Source organism: Odocoileus virginianus, chromosome 17 (genome assembly GCF_023699985.2).
Source record: "Odocoileus virginianus isolate 20LAN1187 ecotype Illinois chromosome 17, Ovbor_1.2, whole genome shotgun sequence".
In the NCBI taxonomy this organism is placed as follows: Eukaryota; Metazoa; Chordata; class Mammalia; order Artiodactyla; family Cervidae; genus Odocoileus; species Odocoileus virginianus.
In genome coordinates, this window is record NC_069690.1 from 58,733,455 (window position 1) to 58,760,333 (window position 26,879).

At 56.2% G+C, this 26,879-nt stretch overlaps 1 protein-coding gene across 5 annotated transcripts in view; it reads left to right on the forward strand.

Annotated features, from left to right (window-relative positions):
* The window catches only part of RGS9 (regulator of G protein signaling 9), a 65,168-nt gene that overhangs the window by 4,703 nt on the left and 33,586 nt on the right, over window positions 1–26,879 (forward strand). For 3 of the 5 annotated variants that reach the window (XM_070480115.1, XM_070480118.1, XM_070480117.1), the window contains exons 3-10: window positions 12,543–12,639; window positions 14,622–14,672; window positions 15,688–15,794; window positions 15,987–16,038; window positions 16,279–16,337; window positions 18,301–18,377; window positions 21,848–21,929; window positions 25,298–25,360. In XM_070480115.1, the coding sequence (XP_070336216.1) occupies window positions 12,564–12,639; window positions 14,622–14,672; window positions 15,688–15,794; window positions 15,987–16,038; window positions 16,279–16,337; window positions 18,301–18,377; window positions 21,848–21,929; window positions 25,298–25,360 (567 nt within the window). In that variant the 5' untranslated portion in view covers window positions 12,543–12,563. Of the gene's footprint in view, window positions 1–7,712; window positions 7,907–12,542; window positions 12,640–14,621; window positions 14,673–15,687; window positions 15,795–15,986; window positions 16,039–16,278; window positions 16,338–18,300; window positions 18,378–21,847; window positions 21,930–25,297; window positions 25,361–26,879 lie in introns of those variants that run through there. The other 2 variants (XM_070480113.1, XM_070480114.1) reach the window with 1 other exon arrangement.

The window sequence follows — 26,879 nt, forward strand, 5'->3', positions numbered from 1 at the left end:
CTTCTCTTCCCCGCGGGCCCACTGGTTCGCCTGGGTTCAGAGGCTCCTGTTAGCACCCTCTTACTTGGATTTTCTGGTCCAAGAAGAGAACGGAAACTATACAAATACAGACCCTAGGAAAAGTAGAATCTGCTAGGTTTAAAAAACTTCACAGCATCCAACACAAACAAAGGCGTGGTGAAATTAGTTCATTCTGGGCAAACGGAATGTAAATACGCAGTCTTGTTGAAAGACTCCTTGGCGTACTGTTATCAAAAGCCACTGAAGGAGCTTGGGCTCTGACCCACCAGATACCGTCTGTGGAGGATTGCAGACAATCAGAGAAGCAGAGGGGGAGAGAGAGGAAAACCTGCATTTCTGAAGTGATCCTCCCATGAACGGCTGTTGGGTTTGCTCGCCCAACACCCAGTTTTCTTTGTTGCAGTTTTAATATGATGATTTTCCTGTGGAAACCAGCTAGCGCTCAGTCGTCCGAGGTGGGCACAGGACCCAGGCGTGCCGGGTGGGGGCGCCCCAGCACGTCAGGGGGGTGAGGTGTGAGGTCAGAGGCTGGGCTGCCCAGGTGCCAGTCCTGGGTGCTACCTCGTAGGGCCTCTAAGAACTTCAGCTTATTATTTGTCCTCTTTACTCATTTTTTAAGGAAGACCTTGTTTTAAATTGTACAGTTGATTTACAATGTTGTGTTCATTTCAGGCGTACATCAACGTGAATCAGCCATACATATGCATATAGCCACCCTTTTTCAGATTGTTCCCCCATGTAGGCCAGGGCAGAGTATTCCACAGAGTTCCCTGTGCTCTATAGGAGGCCTTGCTGCTCATCTGTTTTATTGTTTTACCTTTTATTTTCTATGGGAGTATAACCAGTTAACAGTGTTGTGATGGTTTCAGGTGGACAGTGAAGGGACTCAGCCACACGCACACACGTGCCCATGCCCCCCAAAGTCCCCTCGCGTCCCGGCTGCCCCAGAACCCGAGCAGAGTACCTGTGCTTTACCGGAGGTCCTCGTCGGTTCTCCATTTTGTGTATAGTAGTGTGTGTATGTTAATCCCAACCTCCTAGTTTAACCCCCCACTTTCCACTCTTTACTCATTTGTTGACTGAGGGTATTTTTTTATTGGAGTATAATTGCTTTACCACATTGGGGGTATTAACGACAGACGTCTACTCCGAGACTGTACCACACACTTGGGGAATGGGGCAGGTGTGCTGAGGCCTGTTACTGCAGACCATTGTGGTTTCATCTCAGCGTGCTCCCTTCAGCTTTCTGTTTTTTCCTTTTCTTTTTTGCCTCCCACATGATCCCACATCGTCCACTGTGTCACCCCAGAAGTTTATTTTACGTCTACTGGAGACCCCCTCACGGCAGGACCATGTCTTCTGTGTGAGCTTAGTTGTATCCACCTCTTCCCGACCCCATGGCCTGTAGCCCACCAGGCTCCTCGGCCCGTTGGATTTTTTTTCCAGGCAAGAATCCTGGAGTGGGTTGCCATTTCCTTCTCCAGGGGATCTTCCCGACCCAGGGATGGAACTCTCATCTCCTACTTGGCAGGCAGATTCTTTACCACCGAGCCCCCTGGGAAGCCAGGACCACATCTTACTCACCTTTATACTATGGGTGCTTGACACAGTCCCCACCCCAGAAATGGTGCTCGATCAAGTTTGTCGAACAAAACTGAGTACTCCCTGACACAGAGCGGAGGGCACTGGAACAATGAATGAAAGTGTAATGAATCTTAGAGGAGAAACGACAGGAAAAAGGTGAAAACCACAGGAAACTGAACAACTTTCTTACCGAAAATGGCGTGATCCCTGGAGACTGTGGACTCCGTTTCTGCCTGGCGCTGGACTTGCTCTCCTATGGTGGGCAGGTGCTGGTGGTCAGCAGTCTTCTGGTGCCCATGACTGGCTTTCTAAAGAACTGCTTCTTTTTTCCTGCCTTAGAACCCATTTCTTCTCTTGGGGACTGGCAGGAGAAACAACTACTGCCTTCAAAGAATCAATCTACCCAAAGGTATCAGATATTGCCCTGTGAGCCCAATGATCAGATGCAAGAGTTCCCACACATGATGCAGAGCGGAGAGTAGGCCTCCTTAGGCACGGATGAGATGGATCTGGGCAGCCAGAAGACCCTTTTTAGAAAAAAGTCATTTATGTATTTGTATTTGTTTTTGGCTGTGCTGGGTCTTCATTGCTGCACGGGCTTCTCTCTAGTTCAGAGAACGGGCTGCTTTCCAGTTGCAGTGCTCAGGCTTCTCACTGAGGCGACTTGTCTTGTTGTGGAGCACGGGCTCAGTCAGCGACCGTGGAGCGCGGGCGCAGTCAGCGACCGTGGAGCGCGGGCGCAGTCAGTGACTGTGGAGCACGGGGATAATCAATAACTGGTACATGGGCTCAGTCAGTAACTGTGGAGCACGGGCGCAGTCAGTAACTGTGGAGCACGGGCGCAGTCAGTAACTGTGGAGCGCGGGCTCAGTCAGTAAGTGTGGAGCGCGGGCTCAGTCAGTAACTGTGGAGCGCGGGCTCAGTCAGTAACTGGAGCACGGGCGCAGTCAGTAACTGTGGAGCGCGGGCTCAGTCAGTAAGTGTGGAGCACGGGCGCAGTCAGGAACTGTGGGGCGCGGGCGCAGTCAGTAACTGTGGCGTGCGGGCTCAGTCAGTAACTGTGGAGCGCGGGCTCAGTCAGTAACTGTGGAGCGCGGGCTCAGTCAGTAACTGTGGAGCGCGGGCTCAGTCAGTAACTGTGGAGCGCGGGCTCAGTCAGTAAGTGTGGGGCGCGGGCTCAGTCAGTAACTGTGGGGCGCGGGCTCAGTCAGTAACTGTGGGGCGCGGGCTCAGTCAGTAACTGTGGGGCGCGGGCTCAGTCAGTAACTGGAGCGCGGGCGCAGTCAGTAACTGTGGAGCGCGGGCTCAGTCAGTAACTGTGGAGCGCGGGCTCAGTCAGTAACTGTGGAGCGCGGGCTCAGTCAGTAACTGTGGAGCGCGGGCGCAGTCAGTAACTGGAGCGCGGGCGCAGTCAGTAACTGTGGAGGGCGGGCTCAGTCAGGAACTGTGGGGCGCGGGCTCAGTCAGGAACTGTGGGGCGCGGGCTCAGTCAGTAACTGTGGGGCGCGGGCTCAGTCAGTAACTGTGGAGCGCGGGCTCAGTCAGTAACTGTGGAGCGCGGGCTCAGTCAGTAAGTGTGGAGCGCGGGCTCAGTCAGTAAGTGTGGAGGGCGGGCTCAGTCAGTAACTGGAGCGCGGGCGCAGTCAGTAACTGTGGAGCGCGGGCTCAGTCAGTAAGTGTGGAGCGCGGGCTCAGTCAGTAAGTGTGGAGCGCGGGCTCAGTCAGTAAGTGTGGAGCGCGGGCTCAGTCAGTAACTGGAGCGCGGGCTCAGTCAGTAACTGTGGAGCGCGGGCTCAGTCAGTAACTGTGGAGCGCGGGCGCAGTCAGTAACTGGAGCGCGGGCGCAGTCAGTAACTGTGGAGGGCGGGCTCAGTCAGGAACTGTGGGGCGCGGGCTCAGTCAGGAACTGTGGGGCGCGGGCTCAGTCAGTAACTGTGGAGCGCGGGCTCAGTCAGTAACTGTGGAGCGCGGGCTCAGTCAGTAACTGTGGAGCGCGGGCTCAGTCAGTAAGTGTGGAGCGCGGGCTCAGTCAGTGAGTGTGGAGCGCGGGCGCAGTCAGTGACCGTGGAGCGCGGGCGCAGTCAGTGACCGTGGAGCGCGGGCTCAGTCAGTGACCGTGGAGCGCGGGCGCAGTCAGTGACCGTGGAGCGCGGGCGCAGTCAGTGACCGTGGAGCGCGGGCGCAGTCAGTGACCGTGGAGCGCGGGCTCAGTCAGTGACCGTGGAGCGCGGGCGCAGTCAGTGACCGTGGGGCGCGGCTCAGTCAGTGACCGTGGGGCGCGGCTCAGTCAGTGACCGTGGGGCGCGGGTGCAGTCAGTGACCGTGGGGCGCGGCTCAGTCAGTGACCGTGGGGCGCGGCTCAGTCAGTGACCGTGGGGCGCGGGCGCAGTCAGTGACCGTGGGGCGCGGGGTCAGTCAGTGACCGTGGAGCGCGGGGTCAGTCAGTAAGTGTGGGGCGCGGGCGCAGTCAGTGACCATGGAGCGCGGGCGCAGTCAGTGACCGTGGAGCGCGGGCTCAGTCAGTAAGTGTGGAGCGCGGGCGCAGTCAGTAACTGTGGGGCGCGGGCTCAGTCAGTAACTGTGGAGCGCGGGCGCAGTCAGTAACTGTGGAGCGCGGGCGCAGTCAGTAACTGTGGGGCGCGGGCTCAGTCAGTAACTGTGGAGCGCGGGCGCAGTCAGTAACTGTGGAGCGCGGGCGCAGTCAGTAACTGTGGGGCGCGGGCTCAGTCAGTAACTGTGGGGCGCGGGCGCAGTCAGTAACTGTGGGGCGCGGGCTCAGTCAGTAACTGTGGAGCGCGGGCTCAGTCAGTAACTGTGGAGCGCGGGCGCAGTCAGTAACTGTGGAGCGCGGGCTCAGTCAGTAACTGGAGCGCGGGCTCAGTCAGTAACTGTGGAGCGCGGGCGCAGTCAGTAACTGTGGAGCGCGGGCGCAGTCAGTAACTGTGGAGCGCGGGCGCAGTCAGTAACTGTGGAGCGCGGGCTCAGTCAGTAACTGGAGCAGGGGCTCAGTCAGTAACTGTGGAGCGCGGGCTCAGTCAGTAACTGTGGAGCGCGGGCTCAGTCAGTAACTGTGGAGCGCGGGCGCAGTCAGTAACTGTGGAGCGCGGGCTCAGTCAGTACCTGTGGAGCGCGGGCTCAGTAACTGTGGAGCGCGGGCTTAGTTGCTCTACACCATGTGGGCTCTTCCTTGATCAGGGATAGAACCTGTGTTTCCTGCATTGGCAGGCGGATATTTTTTTTCTTTTTTACCACTGAGCCACCAGGGAAGTCCCCAGAAAACCCTTTCTCAGGGATGATTGCCCAGCCTCTAGTGGTGATGCTGGGTGAGTGATATCACCATCTGTTTCTCTGCTGAACAAGACTCACGTGGAGCCACATGATCTGAGACTCAATAATTCTTAGAACAGACGAAAGCACTGAGTGTAGTGTAGGTCTCATTTACAACATCCAGGACCATGGCCACTTAAGCAGTGACTCCTGGTTCCCTGGTCCATGAGATAACCTATGTAGTTTATGGAATATTCTAGTTGCTAGAAAGTTTTTCACTGAATCTGTATGCAATGATGCCCTAATTCAGGTTATGCTAATTCTTGGCAAGCTTTGGTGCTGCAAAATGAATCCAGCAAATACAAAAAGACCTTCACCTCCCGTCCAGTGGCCCTGTGGTCACTGATGTCACAGCAATAGGAGCATTTACACTGCGGGAATCGGCAATGCCACAATCAGATCTGCCTCACGTCAGAACCAAAACCCAGCAACCGCCACTCACAAGCTGCGGGCTGAGTTTCTATGGTGAAACTCATAGAGTGGGAGGGGCTGTAAGGTGTGCAGCGGTTATTTCCCCCAAATCTGCGTGAAAAAAATGCCACATGGTGGCACCTACTCCGTGCTGAAGGAGGGGGGAAGAGGGAGACATGAGCAGAACATGCGACAGGGGAGAAGATCTGGAGGGGAGAAAACCCACCGTGTGCTGGAGAAAAAGTAAGTTTCAGGGATGGTAAGAGGGAGAGACTCTATGTTGAGGGGAAGTGAAACTACAGCTGACAATTCAGATCAGGCCAGACTGGGAGAGGATGAGCGTTTTCAGGGAGGTGATGAGAGCCATTGAAGATTTTTAAGGAAGGGAGGGGGCCTTATAAGAGCAGGACCTGGGGAAAATTATTTCTCTGACCTTGCACTTTAAAAAAATTGAGATATAACTCACATACTATAAAATTCACCCTATTAAAGTATACAGTTCAGTCATTTTATCTATTCACAAGGTGGTGCAGTCATTACTACTGTCTAATTCCAGGACATTTTCATCAGCCCCAAGAAGAAACTCAATACTCATTAGCAGCCACTCTTCCCTCCACTAAATATTTGTACTTTTTACAAAGCACCAAATTTGGTTAGCTGTGAAGTGACTTGAATTTTCAACCCAGGAGGGTTTATGTGTTCCAGACATAAAGACGAAAAGGGACAGTGGCTTTCTGAAACAGAAGTGGCGTTTCCAAGTTTCTGTTGATATAACCAGACATTATCCATCTATCCATCCATCCATCTGTCCCATCAATGTTCTATCTAACTATTCTATCTGTCTGTCTGTCTATCTTTCTATCCATCCATCCACCCACCTACCCAGAAAGAGAAAAGAGAGTGAAAGAGAGAGAAGGCAGCATTAGACCCATGCACGGGAGCGAAGAGCGTGGTTGGAGCTGATCTTCAGACCCAGTATCTGGGTGCCGCGGCAGCTCTGGATGTTAGAAGACAAGTCTTGCAGGGGTCATGTTTTTGCCTGCGGGCATCTCCCGTATCAACCGTCTTCCTGTAGGCTTCCAGATACTGCCATTCCTGGGCAAACCAAGAGAGAGCAGAAGGTGCATAAACTTGGCAAAGCCCTTGCTCTGGAAAGCCCTAAGGGGACCCTTGCTCTCCACGGCCCTCTGGGCCCTTCTCCGAGGACAGGGGTGGCAGCTGGGGCCCGGGGCTGTGGGGCCTGAGCCACTCCACGGGCAGGGGCGGCATCTGAGCGTCAGGAGTGGGGCTCCCTCTTGCCGCTCCCCCATCACGTGTGGCAGGAATGGTTGGGGCACGTGCATGATGGCATCCGCTCTTCAGCCACGTGGAACCTTGGGCTGGCTGGTCCAAGGGCAGCGGGGCCTTGATTGGTAGGGAGCGCTCAATCCCACCGTCAGCCTTCGGGCTGATTGAGCTGTGTATTTTCCTTCACAAGTTAGTCTCGAGACTTCAAGACTGGAGAGCAATTCTGAGTTCATCGAGCCTCTTTCTTACTACTCCTGAGAAAACAGAGACTCAGAGAGATCCTAGGTAACTTGATCAACTCCACCTCTCCCACTAATGGAAGTGTCAGAAAAGCGGGGTGGGGGGTGGGGGTGTCAGCAAGAGGGACGAAGGCCACAAGGAGACTTTGGGGGGTAATGACGTGCTCCTCGTCTTGACTGTGGGTGTAGTTTCCTGGGTGGATACATACACTGAAGCCCATCAGGTTGTTCACTTTAAATTCCTGCAGTTCAGTATGTCAGTTCTCACTCAATAAGCTGCTAAAAAGAGTCACACATCCGGGGAGAGGCGGGGCAGGGACTAGCCAGGAGGTTCACGCTTCCCTGAAACCCAGCGCCCTCTTAAAACCAAAGCCTGTTTGAAGTCGTGAAGATGCCTTTCCCCATAAAGTCATTTTTCCCTTTTTTAAATTAAAAAAAATTTAAGAATTGAAGTGTAGTTGCTGAACAATATTATATGTTACAGGTGTGCAGTATAGTGAGACAATTTTAAAGGTTACACTTCATTGGTAGTTACTATACAATATTGCCTATATTCCGCGTCCTGTGCATACATCCTTGTTTTACACCTAATACTAAGCACCTCTTACGCCCCCCCCCACCCCCCTCCACTAATCTTCCCTCCCAGCGAAGCCCCATCCTGCCTAAGGCTTCTCCCCAGACCGCAGAGCATGCGGGCGCCCTGGACCACAGAGCTTGCGGGCGCCCGGGGCGCGGCTCACCTGCGGCGCCCCCGGCCCGCAGGCCCGACATCGCCCCCTGGCGCCAGGTGGGCGCCAGTGCAGCGCTCGCCCGTGCGGGCGCGGCGCGCTGATTGGCCGGCGCGGATTCGGGCTCCCGGGGGCGCGGGTCGGGGGCGCGGCGGGCAGCCTCGCTCCGCCCGGGCTCGGGGCCGCGGGCGCGCTCTCCGGGGGCTTCTCCTTCCGTCCCGTGCGTCCCGGTTCTGAGTCCCAGGGGCCAGGATGACCATCCGACACCAAGGCCAGCAGTACAGGCCGAGGATGGCGTTTCTGCGGAAGGTGAGCGCGGTGTCATCCCCCGGGGCCAGGAGGAGCGCGGCGACCACCTCGGGGAAGTGGCGGCGGGGACGTGGGCAGGGCTGGGGGCGGCCCTCGTGGAGTGGGGGGCGTCCCTTGATGTTACTGAGTGACTGTTTGCCGTGTGTGTGTGTGTGTGTGTGTGTGTGTGTGTGTGTGTGTCTGTCTGTCTGTCTGTCTGTCTTAGTCTGTATTGGTTAGGTTTCCTTGTAACCTGTTTACAGTGGAGAGTCTGCAGCGGGGCGATGGTCGGCTGGAGGCTGAAAACAACCTGTTACTTGGGAGAGGAGGCGCCGGAAGACAGTTTGGCGAGGCTGGGTCATTTCTGAGACAGTCTCCAAACACTGTTGGAAGGCGCCCAGAGAGTAAATCAACATAGTTACAGTTTTCTGATTCAAAGCGGCAGTATTTAAAGTGTGTGTGTGTTTGTGTGTGTGGTTAGTGTGTCCACACAGAAATGGTGTGATTTGTAAGCTAGAGAGACACCCTGCTTCCAGCATCCCTAGGTTGCTCATTCAAATGTGTGTATTTGTGGCCTTTGGCTCTCTGGGCCGGCAGCAGAAGTCGGGACCCCCCTGTTGCAGGGCTTCCTCAGACCAGGGCCCAGGCACTGGGCGTCCGTCCTGGGGGCTGGTGCCAGGGGGAGCGCGTCTTGTGGGGTGATGTATTGGGGACGAAGTGGCTCATTGTGTTCTGGGCTCTTGAGATAACTGGTATCGGAGGAGGTTGGCAGAGGCTTCCGTCCTGGGTCACTCACCCCCTCCCGTCTGCAGTGAAGTGTCCTGTCTTAGGCTTATCTTGAGGAGAATTAGCCGAATCCTTTGTGACGGTGAGAGCTGCCCTGAACCCTTGCAGCTCAGCAAGCTGTTGTCAGCACTGCCCTGAGTGGTCTTGCAGTGTTAAAGGCCGGGCAGTCCGGGCTGCACTGGGACGTTGGTCACCCTTGGCCCGCCTAGTGCAGTGAGCGCGTCGTCTGCCAGGTGCAGAGGGGTGAGGGCATGCAGCAGAGATGCAGTGGCGCCTCCCTGGGGGAGAGCACGTATCAGAGAGTTGCTGCTGTGGTTCAGTCAGTGGCTGAGTCGTGTCCGACTCCTTGAGGCCCCACGACCTGCAGCACGCCAGACGTCCGTCACCGCCTCTTGGAGTTTGCTCAAACTCAAGTCCGTTAAGTCGGTGATGCTATCTGGATCCCCAGGTGGTGCAGTGGTCAAGAATCCTCCTATGAACGAAGGAAACCAGGGTTCGATCCCTGGGTCAGGAAGATCCGCTGGAGAAGGAAATGACAACTCACTCCAGTGTTCCTGCCTGGAAAAGCCCATGGACAGAGGAGCCTGGCAGGTTGCAGTTCACGGGGTCCCAGAGCCGGACACAGCTGAGCACACACACAGTGAAGAACGGCATTTAGGGAAACCCAAAGCTTAGACGTGGGAATCGTGCGGGGCCGTGGGGGAGCCTCAGGGAGTGGGGAACTAGCTTGGGCGGGCGCGAAGTCGATGGTGGAAGGGCTGGTGGTGAAGGGACGGCTCACGGCTCAGGCCCGCACGCGTCTCCTGGAGATGCGGGGTTTGATGCTCTCTGTGTTCAGTGAGGAGCTGCTCAGCCGCTTAAAGTCAGGGAGGAATAAAGCCCGTTGGTTCCCGTGTTAGAAAAACAGTTCTGAGTAGAGGGGAGGGGGGCCTCTCTACTCTGGTGGCACTTTCAAAACTGTAGCCATCAGATCACCAGTCTTAGAGTTTCTGATTTACTTCAGTTCAATGCAGTTCAGTTCAGCCGCTCCGTCGTGTCCGACTCTTTGCGATCCCATGAACTGCAGCACGCCAGGCCTCCCTGTCCATCACCAAGTCCCAGAGTCCACCCAAACCCATGTCCATCGAGTCGGTGATGCCATCCAACCATCTCATCCTCTGTCATCCCCTTCTCCTCCTGCCCTCAATCTCTCCCAGCATCAGGGTCTTTTCAAATGAGTCAGCTCTCCGCATCAGGTGGCCAAAGTATTGGAGTTTCAGCTTCAACATCAGTCCTTCCAATGAACACCCAGGACTGATCTCCTTTAGGATGGGCTGGTTGGATCTCCTTGCAGTCCAAGGGACTCTAAAGAGTCTTCTCCAACACCACAGTTCAAAAGCATCAATTCTTCGGCGCTCAGCTTTCTTTATAGTTCAACTCTGACATCCATACATGACCACTGGAAAAACCATAGCCTTGACTAGACGGATTTACTTAGGAGGTAATTAAGTCGTTAAGTCTGTGGAGCCCAAACATGGGTGTTTTTGAAAATAGTAGCTTCCCAGGTGATTTGAATGTACGGTGCACAGAAAAGGCCTTGGGATGCTGAGTGGCATCTGGGGATGTTGTGGGGAGGGGGCTGTTCCTGGCATCTCGGGGGGGGGGTGTTGCCAGACCCCTGCGTGCACAGGACATCTGGCCCCTGCATGTCAGCAGCAGTGCTGGGGGGGCGCCCGGGAGGCTGGGGACCTGCCAGGCACAGGCAGAGCCGGGTGACCGAGCCTGGGAGTCGGGGGAGGTGACACGTTCCCTGGAGGCCAGGTCCACTGGGAGTGGGAGACTTGGCAGAAACAAACGCAGAGCCCGCGAAGCTGGCGGGCCCTGGGGGTGCCTCCTGGGCGTCTGTCCGGTAGGCAGAGCAGGTTTTAGGGAGGGGCCCGTCTGGGAGTGGTGCCCCCGAGGGTTGGAGAGTCGGGGGGCGACGTGACCCGGTGTCTGCCGGCCCATGGTGGGCCGGCTCCTTTGCCAGAGCCTTGTCCCTGTTGGCTGACAGCCTCGTGGTGCTGCTCCCTTGCCCGCTCTCTATACAGAAAAGGGCTGATGATTATCGTCCCCCGGGGAACCTTCTCGGGCTCAGAGGAAAATTCCAGCCCCTGATCTTGCCCCGTGAGTGACAGCTCCCTCCTGCAGGAGTGGCGTGGGCGTGGGAGGTGGGCTGCCATTCCCGCTCCTGTGACACTGGTGTTCCCTGTCATGCCTGCGGTCACGCCCAGCACGTGAGCTCCAACGCCCCCATCCCGCCCCCAGCCCGGGGTCACCCGGGGTCAGGCGAGGCCCAGGTCCCCCTCCATCCTCTTGCTGCCCAGGATCATGGGGGACTGAGGTCTGGGGTGCAGGCGGCCGTCCCCTGGGTCTCTGGGCCCCAGGCACAGAGAGGAGCAGGGGGTGGTGGCAGCAGCTGGAGCTGAAAGGCAGGTCCTCTCACCCGCTGAGGACCCGGGACCCGTCTGTGGTGGGCACGGGGCCTTCCTGCCGGAGGCAGAGCGGGCACCCGGGTCTGCACGGCTGTGCTGGGCCATGATGGCAGAGGTGGGGCCCGGAGCGCAGGCCCTGGACGGGGTGTGGGAGGTGGTCTCCGGGCGGCTCTGTGCGTGCCCGCGGGGCTGTCCCCTGCGGTGGATGCCCCCCTGCCCGGTGTTTGTGTGTGACAGTCGCTCGGTCGTGTCCGACTCTCTGCGACCCCATGGCCTGCAGCCTGCCAGGCTTCTCTGTCCGTGGGGTTTCCCAGGCGAGAGTTCAGGAGCGGGCTGCCGTTTCCTCCTCCGGGGCATCTTCCCGACCCAGGGACTGAACCTGTGTCTCCTGAGCATCTCCTTCACTGCAGGCGGGCTCGTGACCGGCTGAGCCGCCAGGGAAGCCCCTCCGTGTGTGTCTGAGTCCTTACCTCGTCTCTTCAGCGGACCGCAGCCAGGCCCACCCTAGTGACCTCCTTTTGACTTGGTCACCTTTGCAAAGACCCTGTCTCCCGATCCAGTCACATTCTGAGGTTCTTGGGGGCCAGGACCTCAACCTATGAATTTGAGGAGTGGGTGCCACAAGAGAGTCTCTCGGAGATGGGACCACCAGCCAGAGTCCTGTGGTTTCCTGCCTGGAGAGACCCCGGGGGACCTTCCCTGGGGAGCGTTCTGAGAACGGTGGGCCCAAACCCCGAGTGTTCTCTAGGTCCCCGTGCTGCTCCCCCTCCCCCAGCCCCACTTTTCTGAGAAGTGTGGCACCTGCCAGGGAGAAATCTGACTCCCCTCATTCTGTTTTTAAAATAACTCTCATTATTCCTCCTCTGAAGGTTATTTTCAAACCCTTTGTAACTAGATTTTTTTTTTTTTCTGATGCAAAGAGAAGGAATCAAACCCCCTGACTTTCTGCTGGAGAAACTCAGGTTTCTAACTCATAACTTGGGTTTCTATTTCTTCTCCAATATATGAACGCCTGGACTCCATGAAGTGCTGCTATTTCATCTCATACAAGTTTTGGGATAAAGGTGGACTTTCTTCTGGGAGTTAACACGGGGAATGGGGCAGCGGGGCGCCGGGCTCTCGTGTCCGAACGGCGGGCAACCCTGGGAGGAACAGGCGTGTCCCAGGTTCATGGGCGGGCGTGAGTCCAGAAGTGGTGCCTCCTGCAGCCCGAGGCCCCTCGGTCCGCGCCGCTGTCCAAGAGAAGCACCCCTCCCCAGCCTCCTGGGGCGCCTCCTCCCTCGCCTGTACTGTGAGCTGCACGGCTGGCCCAGTGGCCTGAGGCGGCAGTGGGCTCCTGGTTGTAAACGCCCCACGTTCCTCTTGGCATCTTGTTCCCTCGGTGCTGCTCGGCTGACCTGGGCGGTTCTGTCTTGCAGATCGAGGCCCTTGTGAAGGACATGCAGGACCCGGACACAGGGGTCAGAGTGCAGAACCAGAAGGTCACGGTCATCAGCATCCCTCACGCCATGACGGGTAAGGTATCTGGCAGTTTGGCCTTGGCCTGAACAGACCACACACAGGTGTTGGCAAACTAGAGCTCGCCGGCCAGAAGCGGCCCCTGTTCTGTATTTGCGAATAAAGTTTTATTGGAACAGATCCACGACCCCATTTATGTGTGGTCGGTGTCTGCTCTTGCACGGCAGTGCAGAGTTAACATGCACACCCCCCCCCGACACACGAGTCCAGTGTCCAGCCTCTCACCCCTTGTCTAGGTGTGTGAGCCGCTGTCCTTCCTGGCACCTGGGGCCCCCTCGGTTCCCGGATTTGGGGCGCTGCCCACCCAGCCACGGTCCCCCTCGTTTCTCCTACACGGGTGAATCCCAACCGCAGTCAGAGGCCCGGGGGAGCCTTGTCATGCCACATCAGCGCTGATCAGAGCAGACGGGGTCAGCGCCGCTACCTCCTCGGAGGGCAGGTGACCGGGACTTAGGGGACGACGGGGCTGACGTGCGAGCTGAGATCAGCACAGATCACGCGGTGGATGCCCCGGGAGCCCCCTAATCCCATCTGATCTATTTTAGGAAGTGCCCCAGTGGATGCGAAAGTCCTCGGCTCCTTGGTGGGGAGTGCTGAGCCGTCTGCTGTCAGCTGAGGGGGGTGCTACTTTTCTTGGTCTGCACACCTCTGTGTAGAGATGTGGGGTGGACCGTCTAAGAACACACCCAGTCTTGGGATTTTAAGTCGGGTTTTAGGGGAAGTCTGCATTTGAATAAGCAAGGGGCTGAATAAAGGCAAGAGCTACAGGGGCCCCTCTGGGAGCCGTCATGGTGGGCACGTGGACACAGGGAGTGGGTGGCTGGACGTGTGTGCCCCCAGGGCGTGTGTAGGAAGGGGCGGGTACGGGCTGTCCCCCCTCAGCCGTGCTGTGCCCCCCCACCCCAGGGCACAGGCTGTGGGGTTCAGACCCTGGCTCCCCGCCGTGGTGTGATTCATGGGCCGGTTTCCACTCAGGCAGGACACCCAGCTAAGCCCGTGGGAAGCAGGCTGGGGTTGTTAGAGAGAGTGGTGGTTGGCATTTGCACGATGGCGTCGGGGCTGGGGTGCATCTTTGTTCCCAGACGATGCTGCCACCTCCGAGGAGCGTGTCCTGCTGAGGGGCCGGGGGCCTGGCCGAGTAGGAGACACGCAGCTTCCTTGAGGTCCCGCGTCCACACTCAGCTGGCTGGTGGGACTCGGCCTGTCCTGGCCCTGGGATCAGTGTGAATCCTTGGGAGGGCTCCCCGTGCCCCGATCTTGTCCCCATCTGCCTCCCCTGCCCTCTTCCTCGTCGGCCTCCCGTCTGCATTGCTCCCAGGCCAGCCCTCGGGTGTGCGGGGCGCGAGAGCCCCCGTTACACGGCCTGCATTTGTAAACGAGACTCCAGAGTGTTCCTAAGAAAGTGTCTCATCCTTCTGCTTTGACAGAAGCCTTTACGATGACCTGAAAAGCCAGGCTTGCATGTATCTCCGACCCTCAGAGTTTTGCTGGGGAACTTAGGGGTATCAGAGATCCAGCACCCCGACCCCGGTGCACCCCCCTTCTCCTCCCATCCTGGGTTCTCATTTACTCCCGGGACTGAACTCCATCCAGAGCTCCATGGACAGCTTGCTTTGGGGCTGTTTTTTTCCTTTGGTCAAGACTTCATCTGTTTCCCTCTCTCTTGATGGATGACAGTCCAGGCACCCATTATTGTATCAATAAGAGAGTCAGTACCACAGAGAGGTGAAGGCTGGGGGGTGGCGAGGGGATGTGGGGTGGAAGTCTGGCTGTACTAACATCATGGGCGGCCCTGAATTATGGGCTAGGGGTTCGGACTGGACCCAGTTCGGGGGTGGGGTGCAGGGAGGTCCCTGGAAGATCTGAGCAGCAGGACAAGACCACGGCTGGACAGGGAGGCGGCCAGCTGGGTGGCAGCGTGGAGGCTGGTGTGGGTGTCGGGGAGGCTCAGACGTTGGCCAGACCCTTCTGCTTTGCAGGAAGTGATGTCCTCCAGTGGATCAGCCAGCGCCTGTGGATCTCCGGACTTGGTGAGAGCCCCTTCTGTCCTCAGCTGGCCGAGGGCTTCAGGGCGCGTCACCCCGGGGCGTATCTGGGCGCAGCTGGGTGAGGCTCAGCCGGTGTCTCTGAGAAACTGACCTTTTAGTTGGTGAGATGAGGCCTTCGTGGGTAAAACAACCAGACTCAGGATGGAAGGGGTGATAACCGGGGGCCACAGTTGTTTTTTCAGGCAAAACTCTGAGAGTGTGTAAGTCACAGTATTCCCTGGTGGCTCGGAGGGTAAGAATCTGCCTGCAAGGCCAGAGACCCAAGTTTGATTACTGGCTCGGGAAGATCCCCTGAAGAAGGGAATGGCAACCCACTCCATTCTTGCCTGGAAGAATCCCATGGACAGAGGAGCCTGGCGGGCTAGAGTCCATGGGTTTGCAAAGAGTCGGACACGACTGAAGCGACTAACACGACCACTACTACTGCTAAGTCAGAGGAGTAACTGGGGAGGAGTCAGCCAAGAAGGACTTCCTGCGGGGGTGATGCACACGTATACTTGGTCTGGAAGGAAATGATGCCTGTGAAGTGTGCAGGGGAGCTCGGAGGATCTGGACCCGGGGTGCAGGCAGAGTCCAGCTTGGGGCAGAAGTCGACCGCCCCTTCCTGCTTCTCACAGGGTGAAGAAGGGTCTGTTGGTCAGAGACACTTTCCCTGCTCCTGGGTTTCTCCAGACCCAACGGGCCCAAAAGTGTTCCTCCAGGAAGTCCCCATCTCTCACCCCAAACCTGGTGCCCATCAGCCCTGGGGTTCACTGGCTCCCCGCCAGATGCCCTGAGCTGTCACTGGGGCCACCAGGCTGGGGGACTCTGGAACCGTCTCCCCAGCTGGTACTTGTCCACAGCGAAGGTCAGGAACCGCTGTTCCCACTTCTTGGTGAAAGTGCCGATAGGATGGGGCCGCCCGTCCTGGCGTTTGGGGTGCTGTGGGGGGCGGGGCGGTGAGCTGCTGCCCTTGGCCCCTGCTCTCAACGTCCTTGTCTCACCTGCTCCTCCGCAGAGGCCCAGAACTTGGGCAACTTCATCGTCAAGTACGGCTACATTTACCCCCTGCAAGACCCCAAGAACCTCACTCTGAAGCCCGACAGCAGCCTCTACCGATTTCAGGTGAGCCTCGGCCTTGACCTGGGGCGTTCGTGGGGCGGGATGCCGTCTGAAGGTGTGACCGGTTGGCATCACGTCCTCCCAGATCTGCGGAAACGGTGGTGGAGGCGGAGGCCGTTTTATGTTTCGGGCTACGGGGCGGGGGGCCCGGGGCGCACAGCCTGCGTCAGCCTGGCCCCCTGGTTTCTCTCGTAGACGCCGTACTTCTGGCCCACCCAGCAGTGGCCAGCTGAAGACGTCGACTATGGTAAACCGCGCCCACCCCGGGCCTGGCGAGGGCTCCGCGCGCTGCCTAGCTGCACGCTGCGTCTTGGTGACGTCCGGTCGTCACGACCTTTACGCCCGCCCTCGTCTGTGTTAGCAGTGGCTCCTGGGGGATGGGCGCGGGCCTGGGAGCGTTGTCTGCAGCGCTGAGCACGGCCGCCTCCTGCGTAGAGGGGTTTCGAAATGTGGTGAGGGTGGAAAACGCCCTTGTTTTCTTTTCCAGCCATCTATCTGGCCAAGCGAAATATCAAGAAGAAAGGGATCTTAGAAGAATATGAGAAGGTACAGAGATGCTTCAAGTGTAGGTTCTTGTAATGGAGTGCAGTGTAGTCTCAGGCTGTTTCCCCCGTCACTCCACGCACACGTGCCCTCATCATCCCTCATACCCATCTCCCGTCCCGTGTCAGTCCGTCATCCGTCCATATGTGAATATTTGGAAGCAGCTGCTTGGAGTGAATTCTCCCCCAGGTTGTGTTACGGTTTCTCCTGCTGCAGTTTAAGCCCTTGTCTCAGTAACTCCTGGGCCCGCAGTAGTGACCACTTTCCTTTCTCTGTCCCCAAATAAGAGGACTTAATATGTGAGATAATACACATTATAGGATGGTCAGATTAAAAAAAAAAAAACAAAACACTTTTTATTTTGTATTGGAGTGTAGTGGTTTAGGAGAAGGAAATGGCAACCCACTCCAGTACTCTTGCCTGGAAAATTCCATGGACTGAGGAGCCTGGTAGGCTACAGTCCATGGGGTCACAAAGAGTCGGACATGACTGAGCGACTTCTCAGGACAGGGCAGGATAGTGGATTAACAATGTTGCGACACACAGACTTGAAAAAAACCACACTTTTTATTTTCTGCAGGAGTTTAGCGGATTGACAGTGTTGTGATGGTGTCAGGCGGGCTGCAAAGGGACCCAGCCGTACATGCACATCTGTCCATTCGCCCCCAAGCTCCTCTGCCTTCCAGGCTGGCACACGCCACTGAGCAGAGTTCCTTGTTTACCCATTTTAAATGAGCTGTGTGCACACGTCCATCCCAGGCTCCCTGACTACCCCTTCTCAGCATCCTTCCCGCCGGCAACCATAAGTTCCTTCTCTAAGTCTGTTGAGTCTCTTTCTGTTTGGTAAATAAGTTTGTTTGTATCATTTCTTCTTGGATTCCTCATATAAGGGGTGTCATTCCTGGGTGTTCATTGGAAGGACTGATGCTGAAGCTGAAACTCCAATACTTCGGCCACCTCATGCGAAGAGTTGACTCATTGGAAAAGACCCTGATGCTGGGAGGGATTGAAGGCGGGAGGAGAAGGGGATGACAGAGGGTGAGATGGTTGGATGGCATCACCGACTCGATGGACAAGAGTTTGAGTAAACTCCGGGAGTTGGTGATGGACAGAGGCCTGGCGTGCTGCGATTCATGGGGTCACAAAGAGTTGGACACAACTGAGCAAATGAACTGAACTGAACTGAATACACTATTTCTCCTTCTCTGTCTGATTTACATCTCTCAGTATGACCATCTCTAGGCCCAGGATGGAGAGATTTGAACCTGAGTGTGAGATGGGAAAACAGCAGTGCAGGCTTTTGTTTTGGGCAGAATAAGTCAGATTTCTCAAAGAACACACCCTCATCCTCAAAAGGCTAGATTTCTGGGCAGATGGCAACAATCTTGCTGTGTTTACTTTTTGAAAGTGAGAGTTAGTTGCTCAGTTGTGTCCAACACTTTGCAATCCCGTGGACTGTAGCCCTCCAGACTCCTCTGTCCATGGAGCTCTCCAGGCCAGAATACTGGAGTGGCTTGCCATTCCCTTCTTCAGGGGCTCTTCCCGACCCACGGACTGAGCCCACCTCTCCTGCATTGCAGGCAGATTCTTTACTGCCTGAGCCACGAGCGCAGCCCAGACACGTGTTTAGAAGGGCCAGCGTCACACCAGTGTCAGGCTGTAGCTCTGTGGGTCTGTGGTGCTCTGCTGTGGACTGTTAATTTTCCACATTCCTCTCCACATAACTCCCATCTTCCTAATCAAATCAGGATACATTTATTAAAAAAATGGAAAATCCAAGCCCACCTGTGACTTCTGTGTGTTGCGAAAGCTTGGTGAGAATTTGGCACCACCCTGTGAGTGACGGCCTTTGCACAGGGGTGGGAGGGGGTGTTTGGCTAGGTCTCCTGGTTGACGGGCTCCCTGCCCCACTGCACACAGCAGAGCGCCTGAGGCTCAGCGTTCTTGTTTCGTCCTCCTCCTCTAGGAAAACTACAATTTCTTGAACAAAAAAATCAGCTACAAGTGGGACTTCGTCGTCATGCAGGCCAGAGAGCAGTACCGGTGAGTCGGCGCTCACCCTGGTCCTCTCTGCCCTCCCTTCCTTCCTTGTTTCTTTAAAAAAATTAGCTTTTATTGGGCGTCTATGTGTTAAACAGCGGGCTGGGCATGGGGGAGGGAGAGGCGTTGTCCGGGGAGCCTGGAAGACAGGCAGACAGCCCACAAGGCCTCAGTGAGTGGAGGCGCACGTCTGGGCTTGGGAAGGAGCTGCAGAAGCAGCAGTGAGCCTGGAGGCAGCGGAGGGGGGTATCTGGAGGAGCAGTGGGGGCGGGGAGGGAGAGGAGCGGCGGGGTGGGGGGTGCCTGCCTGAAGCCGGGAGCTGGCACAGAGAATGGCAGGGGTGAGGCTGGATGTGTTAGCGGAAGCAGATTGGGAGAGGGTACTCTGCTCAGGACTGCCGGGTGGTGAGCAGCCTCAGTTCACATGTCATGAGCTCAAAGAAGTTTATCTTTTTAAAAAATTTTTTTATCAGAGTGTAGTTAGAGAAGGAAATGGCAACCCGCTCCAGTATTCTTGCCTGGGAAAGTCTACAGACAGAGGAGCCTGGCGGGCTACAGTCCATGGGGTCACAGAGAGTCAGGCCCGGCTGAGCGGCCACACAGCAGTGGTTGATATACGGTGTTGTGTTAGTTTTGGGCGTGTGGCGAAGTGAATCAGATACACATACTCATATGCCCAGTCTTTTTTAGATTCTTTTCTCATGTGGGTCAGTGCAGAGTATTGAGTCGAGTTCCCTGTGTATATAGTAGGTTCTTACTTGTTGTCTGTTTTATATACGGTAGCGTGTCTACGCCAGTCCCAAGCAAAGAAGCTTCTCTGATGAGCAGTTATTACTGCACGCAGATCGCCCTGAAGCTTCGTGCTCAAAACGGCAACAGTTGTTTTACCTCTCAAGGAAGTTTCTGTAGCTGTGGAATTTGGGACGGCTTCTTGTGTGGTTGCAGTCATGAAATAGTCACACAAGTAGTCAGGAAATAAACAGAAAATTACATACTGGGTCATGAACTTAAAGGACATGTTCTGTGCACTCTCATGCATAATCAGGGGTGGCCCCTGTGGTGCTTTTTAAATCTGTCTGCAGTTCTGAGGGCGTCCCAGCTGGCTCAGTGGTGAAGAGTTCACCTGCAATGCAGGAGATGCCGGTTCGATCCCTGGGTTGAGAAGGTCCCCTGGAGAAGGGAATGGCAACCCACTCCAGTATTGTTGCCTGGAGAATCCCACGGCCAGAGGAGCCTGGCGGGCCGCAGTCCGTGGGGTCACAGAGAGCTGGATGCTGTGCGCCTGAGCACACACGTACGGTTCTGCGACCCTCCTCCACCATGAGGAGGAGGGCTTGGAGTCATCCCCTCCTCCCCTCGGGGTCTCTCCAGGAGGTCTGCCTTGGGCCTTGCTCACAGCATCTGGCATCTCACCACCTACAGGTGGTCGGACGCTCTGAGGGCAAACACCACAGGGAAGGAGGGTGGCGGCAGCCCCCTGTGACGGCCCAGCCTCGGAAGCTGCGCGGTGCCGTCTTCCTGACGTGCTCTATTGGTCAAGACAGCTGGAAATCCCCACCCGGTCTCTGTGGGGGAGGACACGGACGCACCTCACCGTGGGGGGAACCACAGACAGATTTATAAAGCGCCGCAGTGGCCGTCCCTGATGTTGCATGCAGCACACGGAGGGTGTCCCTAGAGCACACAGCGAAACTTGTGATTTCACATTTGTTTCTTGACTCTCTCTGTAACATCTAGACCAGAAGCTATTCAAGGGCAAGACACATGTTTGCGTGTCATGCTGCTGGGCTGCCGTTGTGAAATACCGTTCCCTGGGTGACTTAGAAGACATTCATTTTCTTGCGGGCCTGGAGGCAGGGAGGTCAGGGTTCACAGTTCTGCCAGGGTCTGGTTTCTGATGGTGACTCTTCTCGGCTTGCAGGTGGCTGGTGGTCTTTTTGTTGGGGTGAGGGTGGTGGGGAGAGGAGGCTGGCCTGTGTCTCCTGTGTCCACGGCACCAATCCTATCCTAAGGGCCTCACCCACATGGCCTCATCTAACTGCTTCTAAACTCTAAGTGCTTCTTAAAGGCTCTGCCTCCAGGTACGATCACACTGGGAGCTAGGTCTTCAGTGTCTGAATCTTGGGGGAGAGTTGCTAACATTCAGACCTTCACAGTCTGGTTCTCCCAGTGCTTGGATCAGAGTGGAGATCAATAAATACAACATTGAATGACTGTGGGAGTGAGTGAATAATTGAATGATTAAGGAATACTTTTGCTTTAAAGATCATAAAGTGACAGACTAAGATAATCCCTTGCCCATGGTTCTCTTGGAGCCCATTCCCCAGGACTCCTCCAATAACCTCCATGCAGATGAGCAAGCCAGAGAGGACACGGCAGTAAATTAGACCTTGACTGTATTTCCAGAGCTGCCAGCATTACGGAAAGTCCCCAGTGCCCCAGGCCATCTGTGGCCCATCTTCCTGGCTAGTTAACCCAGTAGAAAATCCACTTAGGTTGGCAAGGGGACAGTGTTTGTAGTTAACTCCAGAGGAGCCTGCAGAGCGCCCACAGGAAGGGCCCTCCCCGCCCACCTTGCTGGCTGGGTGTGCTAAAGTTACTCACAACACGTGAGCTGGCACATGAACCCGCCGACCGAGTCTTGAGAGGGTGTGTGCGTCATCCTGCGTTGCCTGGGAGAACGAGCCTCCCCGAGCAGAGCGCAGGTTGCCGTGGAAACGGCGCTGACGGGCCCACGGTGGGATAACGAGCACGGCCTCGTTTCCTACCTGTGAAGTCAGGGGAGACTGCGATGGGAAGGAACACAAGTGACCTTTCCCAGGAATCTGGGGACTCAGGAAAACCCTGACTTGGCACAAATTCTCTGAAGCAGCAGAATGGAAGTGATGCTGGAAAGAAGCTGGGACCCCCCGTGCAGGCTCCCGCGTTGCCAGCCGCCCCCTCTCTCGGATGTTGATGATGCTGTTTGTCAGAACAGGGAAAGTCCGGAAGCCGGTGGGCGAATGTCAGCCCAGAAAGTCCTCCAAACTCCTGCAGGGGCGGCGCGGGTGGGGATGGTCTGACCCTCAGCTGGTCATGGGGCCTCTATCGCCTCGTGCCCCGTGCTCTCTGGGGGAGCTGGACTCTAGGGCCCGTTCCCAGTTCAGGTCTGGCCTCTGCCCCCTGCTGACCCCGTGACCCTCAGTGGGGTCTCAGCCTCTCTCTGCTTCAGTCCCTAGGCTGCTCACGGGGAGGATTTGATGAGTCAATATGTATAGAAGTATTGAGCAGGGTACTCAGCACTTAAGTGTGGTGTTAAGGTTTGCTATTTTCATCATCGTCATTATTATTATGGCAAATACAGCTTATCTGGGCAGATGGGGAGAGTGGTCCGGAATGGGGCCCATCGGGAAGGGGGTCCATTGGGAAGGGGTCCATCAGTGAGCAAAAGATGCAGCATCTTCCTGGCCTGCAGCGTGGCTTGTGGATTTTCAGGGCCGGGAAGGAGCGGAACAAGGCGGATAGGTTCGCGCTGGACTGCCAGGAGAAGGCGTACTGGCTGGTGCACCGATGCCCTGTGAGTATCACCCTCCTAGTTCACCCGCCTCTTCTCACGCTGCCTTCCCCGCCCGTACTCCCCACCCCGTGCGGCTCAGCCGTCTGGGGCTGGAGCTGAATCTTCAGGAGCTCAGTGTTGGCTAGCCCAGGGCCCTCTGGCTGGAAGAGGAAATTGACTGGATGGATGGAGTCTGCCCATGGCCCGCCCGTTGGTGTCAGGATGGAGCGAAGTTCCCTAACCAAGGGACCAGAATGAGTCTGTCTTGTGTGAGGGCTGGGACCCGATGCCTTGGAAAAAGAATTTAAGAAGAAAAAACTGCACTTCTCTGGGGGCCCAGCAGTTAAGACTCTGCTCCCAGTGCAGGGGGTTAGGTTCAGTCCCTTGTCGGGGAACTAAGATTGCACACATCGCACGGTGCGGCCAAAAAATTAAGAAGAAGAAGAAAGAACTAGAGCCCAGGCCTCACGGCAGAAGCAACCCCCCGCTGCGGGAACTGGAGCCGCCTCGCAGCGGTGGCCATGCCATGCCGTTTCTTCACCTCCTCTCCGTTCCTCGTCCGGGTCCGGTCCCGCTGGCGAGGACGGTAGGAGTGGGTGAGCATGTGCTCAGCCTCGTGGTTTTGAGCATGGGGCTTGGGGGCGGTAAGTGGCCGAGAGAGACCAGTCGGCTCTCTGACGGCTAGCTGATAGGCTAGGTGCCCTGTCAGCTTGTTCCCCGGAAGGCTGACCCCGTCCCCCAGCGCGGCAGAGGCTGTGCCCGCCACGGGGAACGCCGCTGTCTCTGTTCACGCCTGCATTGGACCCCGACTGCTGCAGGCGAAGGGATTCGAAGTCAGGTGTTCAGAATAGAGTTCCTTCTTGTCCTCCTTTGATTTTTGTGCCTGACCAGGAACCGAGTTCTCAGAACCAGGGTGACCTGCGTCTCCCACGGTGTCCAAGATCCTGGACTGTTTGAACTTGGAGCCCATCAGGGTTTGGCCATTTTGCTCATTTTCTTTCTGGATTCAGAACAGACAGCCCATAGATGTTCCATCTGTGAAGGCGTTGGTGTGGACGCCGTGCTGGCCTGGGCTCCGCGCTAGGCCTCATTATGCGATTTCTTTCTCCTTTAGAAGAAGCTTCTCTCTCTTTGGTTGTCTCAGGTCCTCGCTGCAGCATGCGGGGTCTTTGGTTGCGGCATGTGGGGTCCAGCTCCCTGACCGGGGGTGGAAGCCGGGCCCTTGCATTGGAAGCATGGAGTCTTGGCCACAGACCAGCAGGGACGTCCCTGCGCGCACGTTCTTATGTCACCTCTCGGCCCATGTGGGAGGCACTGTAGTTAGTCCTATTTTTCTGATGAGGGAGCAGAGCCCCAGGGCTGGTGCTGACTCCTGTTAGAGCTGGAGGCCCCACTCTTCCTCCTGGAGAGCTCCTCTGCCTCCCACAACAGCGTCACGTGGTGTCACTGGGTGTGCAACGCCTTTGTCACCTCCTTGGTCATTACAGCATCCTGTGATTGCTGCTCAGAGGTACCTGCCCCCTCGTGGATGGCCCTGGGGAGCTGTGTTCAGAACGAGGCCTGATGTGAAAGAGCAGATGTGAGCAGACATGAACAGATGTGAACACACATGAACAGATATGAGCACATGTGAACAGACGTGAGCACACGTGAAAGACGCGAGCAGACATGAGCCGACGTGAGCACACATGAGCAGACGTGAACCGATGTGAGCAGTCGTGAGTAGACGTGAACAGACGTGAACACACGTGAACAGACATGAGCAGATGTGAGCAGACATGAACAAATGTGAGCACATGTGAACAGACATGAGCAGACAAAGCCGCTCTTGCACCCCGGCCCCCTCCCGGCTGTCCTGCTCCATCGGAACTGGACCAGGGGTTGGGGATGAGACCAGGGTGTCCCTGAGTCTCCTCTTCCCAAGTTTTTTAAACCTCTCAGCCTCTTGGTGGCCTGGAGCATCGGGATGAGGAGCATTCGCTTTGAAGTCTGTCTCGGGCGGGGATGGAGCGATCCAATGGACAGGCCAGCAGCCCAGGCTGTCGGACGTCTCCAGGAGCACTCTCCGGGAGCACTCACTGAGAGCGCCCACCCTGGGCTGCACGCAGCCGCGCGGCTCCCTGTCTGCTGATGGCCACCCTCGCCCCTGTTTCCTGTGCCCTGACATCAGCTCTGAGGGGTCTCCATTCCAGCTGCCTCTGGGGTCCCAGAAACCGCATCAGAGTGTGGGTCAAGTGTGTATGTGTATGTAAGAGAGAAAGACTTTCCCGTCTCTCCGGGATGGGAGGTCCCAGATGGCTGCCTGCACCAAACAAACAGAGGAAGTGAAAGACCTGAACTACTGGCCCGAAGGAGTCCAGAGCTGGAGCAGGACTGGCCGGGGAGGCGGCCTGGTGGAGGCGGCAGAGCCGGAGACCAGCTCTGGGCCAGGCCTCTCCACTGGGCTCTCAGGGTGAACACGAGGCCTTGCCTGGTGACAGCAACCATCTCTTGTGAGCGTCCATTGTGCTAAATCCTCACAAGAACCAGACAGACAGGAGGGGTCACCTCTGGTTCTCAGGGCAGAGAGGAGCTGTTTCCAAATCCTCCTCCCAGCTGGGAGACAGCAGAATCCAGATCAGAACTTCTGGGTGCTTGACTGAAGCCTGGACTCTCCAGAGCAGTGAACCGTGGAGCAGAGCGGTCGGGAGGCCCCTGTGCCGATCCCATGAATTCCGATCCAGTCTGGTGTTGTCTATCCACCCACCCATCCTTCCATCCATCCACCCATCCATTTATTTATCCATCTATCCACCCTGTCCCTTGGACTGTAAGGAGATCAAACCAGTCCATCCTAAAGGAAATCAACCCTGAATATTCATTGGAAGGACTGAAGCTGAAGCTCCAATGTTTTGGCCACCTGATGCGAAGAGCCGACTCACTAGAAAAGACTCTGATGATGGGAAAGATTGAAGACAGAAGGAGAAGAGGATGGCAGAGGATGAGATGGTTAGATAGCATCACTGACTCAATGGACATGCATCTGAGCTAACTCTGGGATATAGTGGACAGAGGAGCCAGGCATGCTGCAGTCCATGGATCACAGAGAGTTGGACCTGACTTAGTCACTGAACAACAACCACCACCCATCCACCCACCCACCCACCCACCCACCCATCCATCCATCCATCCATCCATCCTCCCTCCCTCCCTCTGGGGATGCTGTGGTGGTGGAAGACACCCCCCCCACACACACACACCTGGGGAACCTCACACCCCTGTAGCTAACCAAAGACTGGGCCACAGCCCTCAGCTTGGTCTCATGGTGGGCAGCTTGGCCAGAATCCGAAGTTAATCAGAAACCGGAGACTCTCCCTACGGTGGTCCTTGCATTGTTTTTCCTCATTCAGCCGGGAGTGAACGACGTGCTGGACCACGGCCTGGACCGAGTGACTAATCCCAATGAAGACCAGGTAAACCAGGTCAGTCCCTGCTGCGTGCGTCGGGCGGGGCCTGGGTCAGGGGGCCTTAGGCTGGGCGGGTGTCCCTGTGTCTGCCTGCGTCTGTAGGGCAGTGGTACCTCCGCTCTGAGATGGCCAGGGAGAGGAGTGCTCTGGTGTCAGAGAGGGGAGGCCAGCGCAATGGGGTCTAATGGTTTTCAGACGCCTGAATTACTTCCCTCCTTGAAAATCTGATGAAACTTATTAACCCATTTCAGCCAGAGAGGCACAAACAGGCCTTTTGCACACCGTTTCCACTGATTCCCTTCCCCCTCAAAGACACTAGGCCCAGGCTCACAACCCTTGAATCAACTTTGGGTTTAAACCTCAATCCACACGACAGGACCTGGTCTTGTTTTTTTTTTTTTTTTAAAAGATCCCTTTCCCCAGTAGGCCACCGCTGATGATGAACCATTTCCTATGATGGGTTTTTATTTAAGGAAATGTGGTTCAGAAGCTGCTGAAACAGAGGACACCCCAATTAGGGCTTCCCAGGTGTGGCACAGTTATTTGGGGCAGATAGTTCTGTGGGGCTGTCCCGTGCCTTGTGGGGGGGGGGGTCCACAGCACCCCTGGTCTCTCCCACTGGATATCTGTAGCTCCGAGCATCTCCCTGATGCCTCCCAGTCCAGAAATGTCTCCAGACATCATCTGGTGGCCTTGGGGGCCAAGACTGTCCAGGCTGAGCTGAGAACACGGGTCCCAGTAAACCAGCCTATCCCCACTTAAACTAGCTGTGGGCGGTTCCCTTGCTTTCTGTCCACGCTGTCATTGGCAGCAAGCAGCCAGGGGCCGCGTTAGCCTCGTGTGTCACCTGTAAGCCTCAGCAGTGCCTGGAAATGCTGGCAGGAGGTCTGACTTGTGTTCTTAGCCCACGGAGACCCGGAGCTCCGGACGACTGTGGGGACTTCCACCAGTGCATACAGGTTTTGGGTGGGGTCTGCGTGGAGGGTGTCCATACCCAGAGGGCACCTCGGGGACTCCACTGAGCCCCCTGTCCCTAATTCAGAGCCCCCCTCCCTTGATACATGTTTGGCACCATCAGCGGCCTTTTTCCACATTCCCTGCGTCAGAAGACAGATAATTGCCCAGGCCTTGTCGGCTTGGTTGCCATGGAAACAGCATCATCAAGGAAAATACTGAATAGGGAAATTTGCTTTTGTAATGGATGACTGGCAGCTCTGGAAACCTGTGTGTGGGGGGAGGGAGGCACGTCACTCAGTCTGACCAGCCACACACCACACATGCGTGTGCGTATTGTGTATATGTGTGTATGTGTGTATTGTGTTTGTAGCTTTCTGTGTGTGTATGCTGTGTGTATGGCATGTGTATATGTATGTCTTTCTCTGTGTGTTGTATGTATGTATTTTATGTATATATGCATGTGTGTGTATGTGTTTGCATTATATGTGTATATGTGTCTCTGTGTATGTGTTATTATGTGTGTGTGTATGTATATGTGTGTGAGCATTGTGTGTGTCTCTGTATGTGT